This window comes from Fistularia commersonii, chromosome 25 (assembly GCF_037954325.1).
Source record: "Fistularia commersonii isolate RoL2024-O1a breed Wild chromosome 25, RoL_Fcom_v1.0, whole genome shotgun sequence".
NCBI classification, from domain to species: Eukaryota; Metazoa; Chordata; class Actinopteri; order Syngnathiformes; family Fistulariidae; genus Fistularia; species Fistularia commersonii.
Genome location: NC_141308.1, coordinates 11,147,945 through 11,165,262, shown reverse-complemented (window position 1 = coordinate 11,165,262; position 17,318 = coordinate 11,147,945). Strand labels below are relative to the sequence as shown.

Below are 17,318 nucleotides of genomic sequence, written 5' to 3'. Positions count from 1 at the left end.
TGTGTTACCCTTCATTTGAAGTGCTTTATTCCCCAATAAATCTCAAAGATTCATAAAGTGGTTCGAAATGTTTTATTACAAGTATTGATTCAGGAAAATCAGTTGTCTTACATAAGAACATTTACTAGCTGTACTTTACTTTCAAGAATGAATTCGTCTTTTATCATGTATTTATTTAGTCTTAATGTTGTTGGAAGGATTTGATAAAAAAAATAAAATCTCAAAGAAAATCATACGTTTTTAGCTGCATCAAAAGTGAAAGCTTTTTTTTTTTCATTGCAAAATCATATTTGTGTCATGTATCATTTTTTTAGATTTCAAAATAAAATCCGGCGGGAACAAATCAGCCGAGCAGATCATCCATCCAGCTGTTTCCGACCTCAGCTTTCACCCCCTCGCTCGGCTCCGCCGCCGCCAGTAGTTCTGGTCCCGACGCAAAGATGTCTGGGGTCAAAAGGTCAGCCAGAGCTGAAGGAGCAACGGGAGAATTTATATCTGGAGTAAGAAAATCATTCAGTGAATGAGGAGAGATCTGATTGGACGGCTGGGTTGAAAAATCAGCACCGAAGATATCGTCGGTAAAGATGGAGAGCTGTTTGGCGGAAGCCTCGGCGTCGTCAACGGGTGCGCCCGCGGCAGGAGCCTGACCGAGCGAACCGTTCGGGGCGAATATGTCGAAATGGTCCAGCTGCTCGATTGTCTGGGTCGGGCCTGGGACCTCATCCTGGCTGAGTGCCGCCGGGTCGGGCTCGGCCACCTGATCCGTTCGGTCCTGCGTGACCGACTCGGGTTGCAAGTCGAACAGGCTAACGCTTCCGGCAGCGTCACTAGCGGGCCAAGCGACGTGTTCCGCGTTAGCTGAAGTTGCTAAGTCGAAACCGACGTCCCCCAGAATGTCCCGAGAGCTGCTCTGGCCAGAGGGAGCGGAGGAATCCTGTGGCGGCTCTTGGTTTGCATCCAAAATCATCCCGTTGATCATGTATTCTTCTTCTAGCTTTGGTGGCTGGAGCAAAACATGTACCTCTGGAAGTACCTCTTCTTTTGTATTTCCCTGGATGTCCTGATGGTCAGCAGAGGCAGGACTTGTACTGTCCAGAAGACCGTGAGGGTTTAACTCGTTGCTCGAATCGCTATCGTCACTTTTCTCGGCTGGTAACTGATGGAGTGAGCCCTCAGACACGGGGATCTGTGCAGCTAAAGGAGGATCTTCTGGGTCGGCGATAGATGGGCCTTTGACTTCCAGCCCGGGATCACCGGGAGGGTCTTCATCAGTGTGCTCAGGAGAGGTCTGATCAGGACCTACCATGTCGGTTGCTGCCCGCGGCAGGAGAGTTTGCTCTGCAGATGTGGTCGTAACCTGCTCTATGTTTCTGTCCGCTGTCTTTGGATCCTCAAACGTGACTTTGGGACCGTCACCCGCGACTTCCTCCGGATGGGTTTCAACAGTTGGTGTTTTATCATCTCCTTGGTCACGTGCTGTGAGCTTCACAGGGTCGTCAGTTTTCTCTGAGGTTTGCCGTACCGGTCTTCCTTGGAGTCTTCCACTCGACCCGACGTCCGCTCTCGTAGCGTCCTTTAAGGCAGCTTTGTTCGGTTTCTCATCTCCGCTCATCTGGAAGAGCTTCGACAACGGACTCTTTCCTCTGGACCAGGATCCGAATTTAGGTTTGGTCTTGTCGGCTTGTTTTACCGAACCCGGGAGAGAGTTTGCATTTGAGGCCGCTGCCTTCTGACTGCCGCTGTTTTCTCGTTGCATTGCTGAGTCATTCTTTTCAACATGGTTTTGTTGGCTTTCCAGCTCGTACTTCTCAGCAGGCTTTGGCTTTTCAGCGTCACGAGCGTCATTCAATGAGTCGATCTCAGACGGCTCTCGGTGTGACACAACATCCTGACTTGAATTTCCACCCGCAGTTAATCCGTCTTCACTTCTACAGGCTTGGTCTTGGGATTTCTCCACCTTCTCCACCCTTCTGTTTGGAACTCCAGCTCTCTCCTTCTCAACGGCCTGTGGAGTTTCCCTGTTCTCCATCCTGGCATCAGATACAGTATCCAATCCGGTGCTCTCGTCCCCGCGGGTTCTGTATCCAAGGTGTTGTCCGGAGTCTCGTCCTCTGCCAAGTTCACATGACGAATCAGAGTTCGAGTTACAACCCACACTGTTGATGCTCTTTGACTTCTTCAGGTCTGCGTTCAGAGGTTTACGACTCTCCTCTTTCACCTCATTGGTTCTCCAAGGCTTGTCGCCGTTGGACGGATTGACATTTGGAGAAAAACGTACGGATTTTCTGGCTTTATTCGAATCCTGCCAGTTGGATGGCGGGCTGTAGCTCGTGTTGACAATTGGCGACACGGTTAACGTTTTTTTAATTTTTTGATGCGAAAAGCTGGTGCCTTGGAAGGATTTGGTGGAATTATTCCTAGTTATCGGTTCCTCCGTCTGCAGGTTCTCAGCTGAGCTATTACCTTTCGCCTCTGGTTTTTCTTTAACAGAATAGAAGTCACCTGAAACCACCCTGTTTTTGTTTTTAATTTCTTCACCCCAGCTGCTCTTTGGTTGGTCTCTGGCCATTTCATGAATATTTGAAAGGCCTCCCTCACGTGCAGCGTGACGTATCCCGTTTTTCAGGGACGGTGCATCCGTTTGATCGGCTAACGCCGACGTCTTCTTCTGCGGCGGCCAGCTCACTTTGAGTTTGCCCCTGACGCCGGCACTTCTGCCGTACCCCTCCGCCCTCGCCGGTGACTTCGCGACCGTCACATCCTCGGGCGACTTCCCGGAGACTTCGCCGGTAGCACTCGGTTTGTTTTGGGTCATCTCGGGAGCGGCTGCAGCGTCGGGCCGTTCCGGTTCTTTCCGCGACCACTGGTCTTTATGTTGTTTGTGGCCGAAACCCTCATCGTAATTTCCTTTTCTTTTGAAAAGCTGTTGATAGTGACTCGTGCAGTAGAACTCGCCATTCAGAGATGAATAGTTGCGAATGCTGCGATGACAGAAATGAAGTTTTTATGCAATGTCAAATCAATTCTTCTCTACACGAAATCGTGATTCGTTTAATCGTTCCGATTATGTTGATCGAGATTGTTGCTACTGCGCCTCCTCTCACCTGAGCTTTGTCTTGCAGTGTTTACAGCAGAAGCAGTTGTGGTGAAGGACGAGTTTGTCGGCCACCATTTTTTCCACCGGATACACGGGAGTCAAACAGGATGAGCACATTTCCTTGACAGGACACGGGAACTGCTGGGATGGAAGAAATCAGGATTAATGCGATGAGGAATCCAAGGTGTGATTGAGACAGTTTTCTGCGTTGTACGGGAGGTGTTTCTCCAACCGCCGGTTTTTAAGATTCTCTCAATTTGAGTCTTCGACGGCTCAAATAACGCTCCTCTGAGGGAACGCAACAGATTTCATTAAAAGGCGTGTGAAAATACAACGCAAAAATCACTCAAATAATTCGAATCCAGGCCAGAACGTCCAGATTCCTACCCCAAAATTATACCCGGCATCCGAGGAAAGTTATTCATTTTCTTACGGATGGGTGAATTTTTTAAGTTTCTAGATCTTGGCAAACCCGGTGTTACAGCTGGTTGGGCTGTAGGCTAAAATTTAACTTTATTTAATTTATCCGTTTAAAAAGGGTAAGCATTGTTATGATGGACTGTACGCACCCTGCGGTCCACGCTGTTGTGTTAATATCTAACAGGGACTTAGCTAAGGTCTTAAAGAGACGCCTCCTTCTTCTTCCTCCTCGTCATCGTCTTCTTCTTTCCTTCTCAGCTGCTCCCTTCAGTGGTCTCCACATCGAATCATCTGCCTCAGCTTAACCCTGTTCTCTGGATCCTCTTCTCTGGCACCAGACACCTTCAGGACCTTTGCTTGTCTACATCTTTGCTTCCTGTCTTTTTCGGGTTATTGACCCCAAGTTCTTAATATCCTCCACCATCTTTATCTCCACTCGCTGTAACCTCACCGTTCCCCTTTGGTCCTCTAACTCACACCTTTGCTGCAGCTGACGTTCATACCTCCACCTCTCTAGATGTTCCTCTACCCGCCCTGCTCTCACTACAGATCACAGTGTCGTCTGCAAACATGATAATCCAGTTTTAAGGAAAAATCCCAGTAAATTATCCATCCATTAATCTCTCCTTGTGCTGGTTGTTCTCTATCAGCCTATGCTCCTCCAGCCATGTCTCAGCCCCAACACTTCATCTCTTTCCTGGCTGAAACCGCAAAAATTTAATTTAGTGACGCCACCTATCAAGCAACATGTTGCTTGATAAAGTAAAAGAGATTATACCCCTTTTGTTTTGGACACATACTCGGATCCGTAAACCATCTTTACGTCAGTAGGTGCATTATCAAACTATGGATTACGCCCGGCATCCTGCTAGTGTTCACGCTAAAGTGGACGTGACGACAAAATTGGAGTTTGCAGGGGAAAGGAAGGGAAGTGATGGCGGCGGTTTGTGTCGGACGCCACGTTTCATCCACCAGTTTGTTGTTTGACAGTTGGATTTATTGCCCTAAACGTACCCGGTCACATGACCTATACAAGAATGAATGAGGGTGCACATCGACGAGCCTTTATGTGAACTTGATCCACGGTACATTGTAATTTAGAGGAAGATCATGTTTTTTTGGTGGTACGTTGGCGCACTGGTTAGCCCTTCCGCCTCAGAACAAGAAGGTCCCTTGCTCAGCTCTGACAAGGGCAGCCTTTCTGTGTTGAGTGCCCATGTTCTTCTCGTGTCTGTTGGGGTTTTCCCCGGTTTCCTCCTACAGTCCGAAAACATATTTCATCGGAGACCCCAAACCTGGCACCGGTCCTGGGTGAAGCTGCCTCTCGCCCACCGACACCTGCGATAGGCTACCTTCACCCGGCGGCCCAGAGTGCAGGGAGTAGACTACGAATGAATGAATCATGTGACATTGAATCAAATGGCGAAAACTAGCTTTGCGGGTACGATATTGTGCTCGGCCTCTTTTTTTTTTAAATGAATTGATAATTCTTTTTAATCGTTTTATTTATTTTCCGATTTGATTCAGCCCGGCGGAATAGAAGTGAAGCGCGGAGACACTTCATTTAAGATGTAATTTATTTAACAATTTGAACAAAAGAACATACGAGATCAACTGTATTGCTTAACCTCAGTAAAAGTAATGAACACTTTATAATGTGATTACAGTATAAAATCTATCAGACAAGTGGTTCTTAAATTAAAAGTCAACATTTTCACCGTTTCATTGGATCAATTGTATGATTAACAAAACCTTTAAATACACGAATGGAATAACTTCTTTCCGAGCACCGTCGGGTACTTCAACTCGAAGGGCGGTGGGCGGGGGGGGCCTTCACTGCTTCTCCATCGGGGGGCTGAATGTTACGAACACCTTCCCCTTTTCCGGGGCGCCGCTCAGCACTTTGTCTTCGAAAGGTCGAGCGGGTCGTCTCAGCAAAGGCGATGTCACGACCTCGTACCTGGCCGGACTCCCGGCCGCCTCGAACAGAGCGGACGCTTTGCCGTCAGACTGCTTGGTGACGACGGTCGAGGTCACGGAGGAAACGAAGACGTTGCCGAAACCGTCGCTCTCTTCGTAGGTTTCGCTGACGGTCTTGGTGCCGATGATTCCGGCGGGCTGCTCCGGAAGCGTTTTCACCTCGAGCACGCTGACCTTGCGTTGCGCGGGGGCGTCGGCGTCTTTCGAGGACTCGGCGGCGCCGCCGTCTCGTCTCGGGTCGGCGTCCGCGGCGGTTTGACTCTCCCCGGGTTTCGAGGCCGACGTGGTCGGCTTCCTGGCCGCCGAGTGAATGGAGATGAATGACGGGGAGGACTGGGAGGAGGACTGCCTTACGAGCGGCTTGGGCTCTTGTTTGCGCGCCTCCTGTCGCGAAGGGCTCGATTCCGGGCCGGTTCGCCGATCCACGTTGGCCGTCTCCTTGTTTTGACCCGATTTAGCCTTGCTTGACACGATGCTTATTTTCCTGATGTTGTTTGCGGGTTGTTCGGATTTTAGAGATTCGTCGAAGAGCCCCGACAGCCCCGCGATATCGGCCTCGGACTTCAGATTGGACACGGAGTACAGGGCTTTTTTAATGGTCTCCTCAATCTCTAGGAGTTTTACCAGAGTTTGCTCCTTGAGGTTCATGATTTCCTTACTGGCCTTCTCCAGATCTTCGAATGCAGTTTCAACCGACGAAATGCTTTCCAAGTCCTCGTCCTGCGACTCCGCTTCAACTTTCTTATCGTCTTTATTACCCCGCTTTGCATTTCCCCTCGCTGCGCCCATCCAGGATGGGACCTTCTCACACAACGTCGTCACGGAGCCGACGTCCACATCGCCGGTATCGCCTTCTATCTCTCGCACCTGAGACAGGATTTCCTTCAGCTCGTCGCGTTTCCTCAGGTTTTCGAATATTTCCATGGCCGCCTGAACGTTTCCCTTCATGATCTCGTCCTTGTGGACGGAGAGTCTCTGTCGTCGCTCCACCTCCGTCTCCTTCACCTTCTTCTCTCGCAGGACAACTTTATCCTTGTGGTCGCTCAGGTTGTCGGTTTCCCGCGTGTGGTAGACACGCACCGATCTGTCGGCCTCTGACATTTCCCCGTTTTCTTTGACCGTTTGCTGCAGACTCTGTTGGCGTCGCTGAGGAGTAGGTTCGGAGCTCCGGTTTCCAAAATGACCATTTATTACTTTGACCTTCTTGGATAACAGAGGAGCTCCTTTATGTGGAACCTCGCCGTCCTTTCTTTCGAAATTCTTAAGAGCGGCTTTTAAGCTCATGTTCATTTCCCGGTCGGGATGTTCCGCGTATCGCTTCATGCACATCTGTATCTCCTCCACCGCGTTGATTTTCCGGATTACGTTTCTCTCCATTTCCAGCTCCGGCCCGTTCGACGTCGTTTCGTCCGTTTCCCGAGGCTTCCAGCTCGTCGGAAGGCATTCGTCGGCGTGCGGTGTTTCGTCCGAGGACTCCTGGTTCGTTTCGCTACGTCTGGCGTCTTCTCCTATCACATCTACGTGGATTCTTTTGTTTCCTTCGGCACCCGGAGGAGCCGTCGCACTTTTGGGATCGTCTTTGCCGAGGCGCGAGACCTCCGGAGCGTCCGAAGCTTTCGGATCTTCCACGACTACGACTGATTTTGTCCATTGTGGCTTTGGCGGTAAAGCAGGCTTCTGGTCCTGCGGTTTCTCGATTGTCTTTGGAGGAGGTGAAGGTGCGGGTATGACTTCAGGAGAGGGTGATTTAGAGTTTCCGTTTGCTACAGGGTTGGGTGTGGAATTCTGTGTTGTAATGGGTGGTCGTCCTTCACAGGTTACTGAAATCGAAGGAGACAATTTTGTGTCAGACGGAGGCATGGACACCACAACACACTGCTTGTGAACGGCCTTGCTCCTCTCTGCGCCGGTTCTGCCCGAGTTCCTATATATCATCGCGGCCTTAAAATCTCCTTTCGAGACGTTTACGCTAGATTTCTCGAGAGATTGCAAAGCCAGGTGCACGTTACCTCTCACGATATCTTCCTTATCTAGGAGTTTCTGCTCTGTGGCCGCACTCCGCAGAGACCTTATCGCGGCCTTGACGTCTCCTCTAACAACGCTCTCTGCCTCGTCTTCTGTCGTCAGACCGTCATAATCACCACTTACAAAAGGAGTCGGGGACTCTGGTGCGCGAGTCCTTACTATCACGGCGCTTTGCGATCGTTCGACCCGCTGGCGAGCGTCAAACGACGCGTAGCTTCCCTGATCGTTCGCTTCGTCACTGACCTGTGGATAAGTCTTGATTTGCTGCCCTCGAGAGGATGACGACTGCGGCACGGCCGAGGCGCTTTCGTCCGGTGCCGAGGCATTGAGGTTGTATATTTTTCCGGGAACGATGACCTCCCGCTCGGTGTGCATGCTTTGCTGCTTGGCCAGCTGCAGGGACCTTTTGGCCGCTTTCACATCTCCGGAAATGATGACTTCTTTTTGCGGTTGGCTTCCCTCCGTTTCGGGGCCTTTGGCTGTTATATCCATGTCATAGATGGTTCCGGGTATCACGACCTCCCTCTCCGGGCACATGCTCTGTTGCTTCGCACGTTCCAACGACTCCATCGTCGCCTTGATGTCGCCGGCCACGATCTCCTCTCTTTCCACCGTGACCGATTGCTTCACCGCGAGTTGCTTCTTGGCCGTGGAGACATCCCCGGGAATGATCTCCTCCCTCGGGATACAGTTCTCGACGCTGGAAGGGCATTCCGACGAAAAAACCTTTTTGGTGTTCCTCACGTCTCCCGGCAGAACGTCGGAAACGGTTCGCTCTACCTGGTCTTTCTGCTGACAGAGGCTTCTCTTCGCCTCCCTGACGTCCCCCTGGACTATTTCGACGTGCTCCTTCGCGAGAGCGTCAAAATCCACCTCGTCCTCCGAGGTCTCGGTCCGGAGGCTTTTCAGGTAGTGCAGGTCTCCTTTCTCGATGCAGCTTTTGTACAAGTTCACGTTTCCCTTTTCGTTTTCATCCACCCTGCACGACGCCTCCGCCCTTTGAGTGCCGGCGGTGGCCAACAGATTCCCGATGGCGGACTTGACGTCTCCCCTCTCGATAACCTGCCCGTCACTTTTGCTATCGGCGTGACCGATGAGCGAATACACCGACATCTCCGCCCGTCCCCCCGCCGTCTCTTGCATCAGGATTCCTTTCTTCAAATCTTTATCTTGAACGAGCAGCTCGTCGATCGTCCGCACGATGTTTTGCACCCGTTGGTCGCTCTCGAGGTTAATAGACGCCGTCGACTGATAGACCGGAAGTTCCACCACGGTCGTGTTCACCTTGCCTTTCTCCACCTCTCTGAGAAGAGCGACCCGAGAGTTGGTCGGCTTGAGCAAGAGTTGCAGCATGATGTTCCTGACGTTGCCGCTGACGACGTCCTCTTTCTGGATCTGGATCCCGGCGTCGCTTTCGCGCAGGTATTTAGCCATGCTGACTTTACCGCTCTCCTGCGCTTCGATTATGATGCCGCCGGAGTGGACGAAACTCATTTCATGCAGATACGAGAGGGAGTCAGCGGCGCCGCTGGCCGTGATTTTGTCCAGCGGCGTGGTCTCGAAGAGCCAGGTGGTGCACTTGACGTCCGCTTTGGGTATCTCCCGCTCGGCACCTCGACCCGGGGCCTCGTCGGGCTCGTTGATCTTATCCAGCGGCTGCGATTCGAAAAGCCAAGTGCAGCGTTTCACCTCCCCCTTCTGGCTGTCTTCTCGGTGGACCGTTTTCACCTGAACTTGTTCTTGAGGTTCTCCTTTGAGACTGTCGATGGGCTGATTCTCAAAGAGCCACGTCGAGGTCCTGACGTCTCCCTGCTGAACGTCGGTGACGCTGACCATCCTCACGAACTTACCGGACGACCGCTCCGATTCGAAGAGCTGTTTGTTGAGCCGAACGTTGGCGTTTCCGAAGTCCTCCGCGACCTTGACGGAGGGCTCCTCTCTGACGGTGAGGGAGTCCAAAGGCTGCGTCTCGAACTTCCACCTGGCCGAATTGACGTCTCCTTTCTTGACGTCTTCCTGAGTGACGGCTCGGATCACGTACACTTCGTTCTCGGCCTTGATGGCGTCGAGGGGCTTCGTCTCAAACATCCACCGGGCTCCTCTCACGTCGCCGCTCATCACCTCTTCCTTTTTCACCGTTTTCACTTCGTGGAACTGACCCTCTTTGTCCCTGATGGCGTACCGCGGCAGGGACTCGAACATCATGGAGCTGGACTTCACGTCGACCTCGGTCACGGGCCGCTCCACGCCCACCGTCTTCCGCTCGAGCGGCCGGTCGTGGATTTTGTCGAGCGACGACGTTTCGAAGATGAACTTTTTGTCCCGCACGTCGCCGCTCTTCACCGACACCTCCTCGCCGACCCTCCGCTCGCTCGCCTCGCTGTTTTCCTCGTGGATCTTGTTCATCGGGCAGTTCTCGAAGAGCCAGGTGAATTTATGCACCGATCCTTTCTGGATGTGATCCTCGCTCCGTCCGTCGAGCACCGTCACCGACTCCCCTCCTATCTCGTCGAGGGACTGAGATTCAAACAGTTCCTTGACCCGCGAGACGTCTCCCGACTGAAAGTTAACTCGGCTGACGCATCTCACGTCCCGCTCCGAATGCGTGTCCTTTCGGATGCTGTCCAGGGTTTCCGTTTCGAAGAGACGCTTGACCGTTCGAACGCCGAGCTCCGACTTGACGGAGTCCCGGATGGTGCCGCGGAGCTCCAAGTTGTACTCTTCGCCCTCTTTGATGCTGTCGAGAGGCTGCGACTCAAAAAGCCAAGTAATGGACTTGACGTCGGTGCTGTCGACGGCTTCTTTGTCGTCGGCTTTCTCGGATTTGTCGTACAAGACGTCCATCGGTTTCGTCTCGAACAGCCATTTGCAGGTTCTGACGTCGCCCTTGCGAGGCTCTTCGTCGGCGGCGGGTTTTTGCTCCGTCTGATTGAATTTGGAATGGATCCCGTCGATGGTCTGGGTCTCGAACATCCACTTTGCCGTCTTGACGTCGCCCGCGGTGTCCTCCTGTCTGGTGATCCCCTTGATGACCTCCACATTTCCCTTTCCCTCGGCGAGCAAAGGCTTGGTCTCGAACATCCACTTGTAGTTTTGGACTCTCCCCCTGATGCATTCCTCGCGACTGACCGTCGTGATCTTGTGGAAATTTCCCGAGCTGTCCTCGATGGCGTACAGCGGAGTCGTCTCGAACGGCGCTTTGCCGTCCTTCACGTCGCCGGCGGACGCGTCCGTTTCCTTCCGACGGACCTCTTCATCATCGGAATGAGCGATTTTGCTCAGAGGAATCGTTTCAAAAAGATGCTTGAACCCCTTGACGTCGCCCCTCTCGATCTCTTGTTCCCTGAACGCGGCGCTCTTCGCCGTGTCGCACGTCTCAAACAGCCGCTTCCTGTCTTTCACCGCTCCTTGTTCATCCGCCGACAAGGCTATTTTCTTCAGACATCCCACTTCGTAGCTGTCACTGAGAGTCTCCATGGGCTGGGTTTCAAACAGCCACAGCGAGGTCTTCACATCCCCGCCGATGATTTCATCCTTCTCCAACGTCTTTCCCTCCGAGTCTCCTTTCAGCGAATCCAGAGGTTGCATTTCAAAGAGCTGCCTCTTGTCGGTGACGCCGGCCTCGACCGTCGAATCCGTCGCCGCCTCCGCGCCTCTGAACGCTTCCGCCTCTCGGATCGTGTCAAAAGACTGGGTTTCGAACATCCACCGCTTTCGGTCGACCCCCCCGCCGCGCCCCTCCTCCAGAGATATCCCCCGAATGATTTTCACCGAATCGGTTTCCTTGTTTATCAGGTCCAACGGCTGGGTTTCGAAGAGCCAACGCGCGGTGCTGGTGGCGCCGCTCTTTATCTCCTCCCTGCAAATAGATTTAATTTTGTGGATGTTGCCGCTCTTGTCTCTGATGGCGCAGCACGGCTCCGCCTGGAAGAGCTTCACCGTCTTCTGAACGTCTCCCTTCTGCTCCTGAAGCTCGGATCTCAGTTTCAAGAAGTCGTGGTCTTCTATGGAATTGCAACGTCCCAAGTCGCTCAGCGGTTTGGTTTCAAAAAGCAACCGGGTCCCGCTCACGTCTCCCGGCTGGATGGGCTCTTTCAGCACGGCTTCCACCAGTTCCCCGTCCTCCGTTTTGGTTTTGCTTATGGAATCCAAGGGCTGGGTTTCAAAAAGCCACGTGGACGTTCTCACGTCTCCTCGGACCGAGCTCTGCCTCTGAGGTGAAGCTCCCGACCCCCGCTGCTCGCCGCCGCCGCCGCCGCACTCAAACACGGAGGAGGTGCTTCGGACATTCCCGCCCGTGAAATCCTCCTCGTCCAGCAGTTTCTTGGTTTCGTGAGGATCCCCGATATTGTCCAGAGTCCAGTTCTCAAAGATCCACCTCATGGACTGCACTTCGCCCTGATACGCCGCGTCTCCGGCTTTGGCGCTCTCCGACTGCACGGCCTGCAGGATGTCGTCGTCCACGGCGATGTCGAGGCTTGAACGGAGATCCGGGTGGATGTGCTTAAAGAGTCTCTTCAGCTCGCTCTTTTGCCGTTGTTGGTAGAAGGTGGAGAAGGTTTCCTTAGGCGGCGGCACCGGAAGTCCGCTTAACGCCGAGGGCCCTTCGTAGTCTAGGGGTCGAGGTGGTACGGGAGGAGGTGGGGGGAGCGGAAGGTCCTCTTCATCGTGAGATGATCGTGAAACTGTGATTTTCCTGGCTGCGTCAGCCATCTCTGGATGAAAAACATAAAGTAGCATCGTCATCGACTGGCCGCCAAATAAAATTGTAAAAATCGTATCGGGCAACGTGAAAATGTTTAGAGAAAATTAGTAGACGAAACCATACGTTACCTTTCTATCTCCTCGCTGCAAAACCATCCTCCGGCACACACGAGGGTTAACCAAATCACGTCAAAGCTGTTAGTGGGCAAATCAGAGATGTTCCTCTAAAACGGGAGAGACGGCAATCCCCGCTGTTTTCCATCCATGGCGGATTCAAGCTAACTGGCGTCGCCTTCGGGACGCGTGCAAGGCAAAGTTTACCGACGTCTTCCAACATTTTCTGATCCGCGTTTTTGTCGAGCAAATCAGTCAGGATGCCTGATGCTACGAGAGTTCATTTAAAAAAAAAATTTTATATATTTTTTCATATTTATATTGTTTTATATATATATATATATATATATATATATAATTTTTTTTTTATTATGTATTTATTAATTTATTTATTTTTTATTTTAGTTTTTTTTTTTTTTTTTTTTTTGCAAGTGATTGAGAGTGTTTTCTCCCCGTGACTGGAATCTCCCTTCCCATTAGAACATCTCTGGGCAGAGACACACAGACAATTTATCTATATAACCTTGGAGTTGTTTTTGAGCTGAAACTGTAAAGTTTATGAATTTATGTTGAAACTGCCGATATACTCACCAAAGATCAGTGCTGAAAAAAATTTGTTTCATACTTCATCTCGGTGAGATTGCACTCACACATCGTGCTAATTGATATATTTTAATTTCTATATCATTTTTTTTTTTTGACTGAATTTACCAGTTTTTATGTTGTTTTTTTTTTTGTTTTTTTTTTTTCTCGGGAATATTGATTGCAACACTGGTCCCGTAAAGGAACACGTCATCGCTTTAAAATGTGATCCAAAATGAAATTATGACAAAAACACGCAAGCAGATACACTGCACGCATTTCACAGCATTCGCAGGAGGAGTCAGTACCTTACTGTCCTTCACTCTTGTTCCTGGAGTACCGATGACTTCCTGCTGAAAAGAAAAAAAAAAAAATTTTTGACTGTGTGTTTATACACAACTTTATACACAAGTGACACGGCAGCTCCGGTTTTATTGCCCCCTCATGTCGACCTACTGCTTTTCGTCGAGTCGGGTTTATTTTCGGGGCCGCTGGATTACACTGATGGGTACTCGTGTGATTTATTGCAAATGTTGCAAATTTTCAGAGCAGCTGCAAAAAGTAAAGTCGTTTCCTACCGATGCCCCTGACCCCGGTGTGTCCGAGTGTGTGTGTGTGTGTGTGTGTGGAGGGATGGTGTTGGAATGAAAAGCATGTCAGGAACTCACTGGCTGTGCTGAGCCTCTTGTTGAGTCGACGGCCGCCGCTCTTGACAGATAGAGAGCTGATCTGTCTCTAACGGAGGAGGAAGTAGGTATCCTGTCTCTGGCTTGTGTCGCTGAGTCGCCCCCCTTTGTCGGCGATGGGCTATTTTTATTATCTGCATCACAAAAAAGAACAAAAAAAAAAAAAAATCACCAAAAAGAATACATTTCACTTCACACGACTGCTTGATGGAACAGCTTTTTTTTCCCCCTCCAACAGGCTCTTCTTAAACTAGGACTCCTGCACCCCCAGATTAGTGAAGCAGAGTTTATCTCATGCCAGCAACAAGTGCAATGATAACTCTGTGTGTGTGTGTGTGTGTGTGTGTGTGTGTGTGTGTGTGTGTATATATATATATATATATATATATATAGTGATGTTCATGGTGGATGTATTTATAGTGACGTTGGAATCTTTCTTATCAGTTGCACTCGGTTAGTGGAAAGTATTCCTGCGAAGGACGGAGAGGATCGAATTATAGGGTCTGAAATTTCTCAACAGAAGAGAATACAGACGCGGCAACAAAGGCTTCCATCCTGTGAGATTAATAGACCCCCGCCTGGGATCCACAGCACCGCTGCATGCCAGCGACTGACCGTGACGCCCAAGGAAAAAAAAAAAAAAAAAAAAAAAAATGCAAATGCCAGCTCAGCTGAAGCGACAGAGATTGTTTGCACGTTGTTTGTCCGCCATCAAACCATCCGCACCTGACCGGAGGAATGCTGGAAAAAAAAAAAACACCGGCTCACCTGTAACCCGTGGCTGAATGTCACAGCTGCATTTTTTTTTTTTTTTCAAGCCGCATATAGTGAATTCACAAAGAAAGAAATTCCGAAACAACAACAACAACAACAACAACAATGTACCGGGAGGTCAGAGTGTCGCACCGGCTGTCCAGCTGTAACTAATGGCCAGATCTGAATACACCTCCTCTTTTCATGCGGTAATCCCTGACAGGACAAAAGGATGGACCAGAAAGCTGGCGCCTCTCACTAGTCGGGACTTAAAACATTTTCATAGATGGGTGAGCAGGCAGAATGAAAACCACCGAGTATAGAGGTCAAACTTCATCACTTGTTATCACTTTGCATTTATTCGCCAGTGATAACTGATGAAAATGCATCATCGAAATTTGTATTTTACATCAGGCATAAAAAAAAAAAAAAAAAAAAAAGAAACGGAATTGTTTTTTTTTTTTTAAGCTCTGCAGCCTCCACTGTCATTCCCTCGCTTTCCTAGGACAATTTCCTCAGACATCACTTTGATGCAGCTCAAATCTCAAGGAATGAGGAAGAGCTATTAGCGGCGCGGTAATGTCAGGGTGGTTTTGGGCCCACCGGCAGCTGTACAAATGATGGTGAAATGCAGCTGGTATTTGGTCTCCGGCACCACCTTCACCACCGTCAGCTGTTGTTGATTGTTGCCGCATTCGCAGACTGTAATGAAAACCTGACGCGCCAAAAAGGCTGCTTGTCCCCCCACGCAGGGGTGGATACAGAACCCCCCCCCCGAAAAAAAGCGTTGCATCACGCCACTGCACGATTTTAAGTCGTTCTTGACTTCCTGTGCGCCTTTCACTTCATCGTTCATCCCCTGTGAATGAAACACCATCCGTTTTTTGGGACATTTCTATGGAGTTGCGATCGATTTTAGCCTCCTAGGACTAAATGATGATGCCAGCAACTTCCTTAATCATACAAATGTGCAAAGAACACAATTGAAAATGAAGCACAGAAGGCATATTTAAATCAAAAGAATCTGTATCAGAAACCAAAATATTGCAATACTAAGAATAAAAATGATAAATCTTTTACCATAGCTCAGCACTTTTGCGCTACTTTACACCACTATCTCGTTCTGCTTTGCTACGCTAGATTTCAGTTGCGTCTCCGATTTCAATTTGTTCTCCAAACGGGTTCAAATCACTCAAAAAGAAAAATCCACAATTTGAAGACACGCCTGTATAAATGCACAATCAGGTCTTCTAAGCTCGTGACATTTTTAATTTTCAGTTACAAGTTTCTCAGAAGGACAACGATGCGACAAATAGTGATTTAAATAACATTAAAATAGAAAAACATTTTACCATCACTGTCCATGTTTACGTGTCACATACTTCACAAAGGTTGTGAACGCAATTTTATAATGTAGACTTTTTACTTTTATGAAAGTATTTACGTTGTTCACCCACGCCTTAACTGTGATTTTAACACTTTTTTCCAGTCAAATTGGAACAAAATCGATTAAAAATATACAACTGCTTTAAAAATTAATTTTAATTTTTTTTTTTTAATATTCCAAACATCACACCTTTATCCGTGTTGAATTAAAAAAAAAAAAAAAAAAAAAAAAAAGAATCCTCATGATACTCACTAAAGTACCATGCGGTTCTGCCGTCAGTGTCTCTCCCCCGCGGTGTCGACGCTCGCGGCCTGGATGATGTGCGACGCAGCCGGCCTCCTCTCTTCTGCCTCTCTCGCTCGGCTCAGACTGAACTCTCTCTGGTCCCCCGGCCCCGGCGGCAGCTGATTTTTATCAGAGCCCCCGGTGTGAGACTCTGGCTATTTTTGGGGAGGGCGGCTGCCGCGAGGCTGAGTCAATCACCTCTGTTTGTCACTGTGAGAGTGGGGCACCCCTCCATCTCCCATTCCCACACATATATTGTCATCCCCTATTACCGGCGCCGGGCGGGACCTTCAGTATGTGTGTCAGTGGGCAACATGAAAGAAAAACCCCGGCGCCTCAGTCACGGTCCTATTATGGTCAAATTGGACACGGGATTAAAGTTGTCGAGATATCGTTTGAATCCGATGTAGTTTGCAGGTTTGTCGTCGCCCCCGAAACACAAATCACACCAGGAGACCCGCGGTTGAGAAGCCGGGACGGCGGTATCGTTTCCAGAACGCGGGGGGCCAAGGTCTGCGTCACGGTCAGAACAACACACACACACACACACACACACACACACACTCCTATCTTAAGAACATGTGGCGAACACATAGCTATGCATTTACTCTACAACATCTTCATCTTTATTTTGGGCCGAAGACCGCGAGGATTATAGCTCAACACTTGTTTTTCCTCGGTTGTAAATACCCAAATATTCCGGAAGGGCCAGACAACTGGCATATGAGCGCCAATCTTAGACGGCAGTGTCGGCCGTTCCCACTTTCAAATCCATTATTGTCTATTTTGTGTGTTATTTTCAGTACTGGAGATGGTGATTGTTTTACAACATAGAATAAAATAACTTAAACTCTCTTACTACATAAAATAAAATAGCTGAAAATTTCTTGCTACATAAGATAACGTAGCTAAAAATCTCACTACATAAAATAAAATAGCTGAAAATTTCTTACCGCATAAACTAAAGTAGATAAAAATCTCTTACTACATAAAATAAAATAGCTAAAAATTTCTTACTCCATAAAATAACATAGCAAAAAATCTCTTACCACACAAAATAAAATTCTTAAAAACTCTTACTCCATAAATTAAAATAGCTAAATTCTCTTCTCAGTGTTGACAAGTCTTTGCTATATTTAACTTTAACTTTAAACAGTAGAGAAAAGCACAAAAATAGATCAGTGCCTGTTTGTAGTCATTTAAAATCCACATTTCTAGAATATTACCTTTATTAATATTATCTAGAAAGGTTTTTTTTTTAATTGAGGAAAACAATTGTGAAAAT

At 49.1% G+C, this 17,318-nt stretch overlaps 2 protein-coding genes across 3 annotated transcripts; both read right to left on the bottom strand.

Annotated features, from left to right (window-relative positions):
• Positions 1-130: 130 nt before the first annotated feature.
• On the bottom strand, positions 131-4,636 carry LOC147219279 (uncharacterized). Of its 2 annotated transcripts, none has more exons than XM_086172911.1 (3): positions 4,532-4,636; positions 3,105-3,235; positions 131-2,981 (listed from the first exon to the last, which is right to left on the bottom strand). In XM_086172911.1, exons 2-3 carry the CDS (start codon positions 3,212-3,214, stop codon positions 344-346), a joined length of 2,748 nt encoding a protein of 915 aa, XP_086029037.1. In that variant the 5' UTR covers positions 3,215-3,235; positions 4,532-4,636; the 3' UTR covers positions 131-343. The 2 variants fall into 2 exon arrangements, with proteins under 2 accessions (XP_086029037.1, XP_086029036.1); XM_086172910.1 differs by lacking the exon at positions 4,532-4,636 and adding an exon at positions 3,667-3,882.
• Positions 4,637-5,076: 440 nt separating this feature from the next.
• Positions 5,077-12,235, bottom strand: xirp1 (xin actin binding repeat containing 1). The gene has a single exon (XM_086172909.1). It carries the CDS (start codon positions 12,233-12,235, stop codon positions 5,351-5,353), a length of 6,885 nt encoding a protein of 2,294 aa, XP_086029035.1. The 3' UTR covers positions 5,077-5,350.
• Between the last annotated feature and the right edge of the window lie 5,083 nt (positions 12,236-17,318).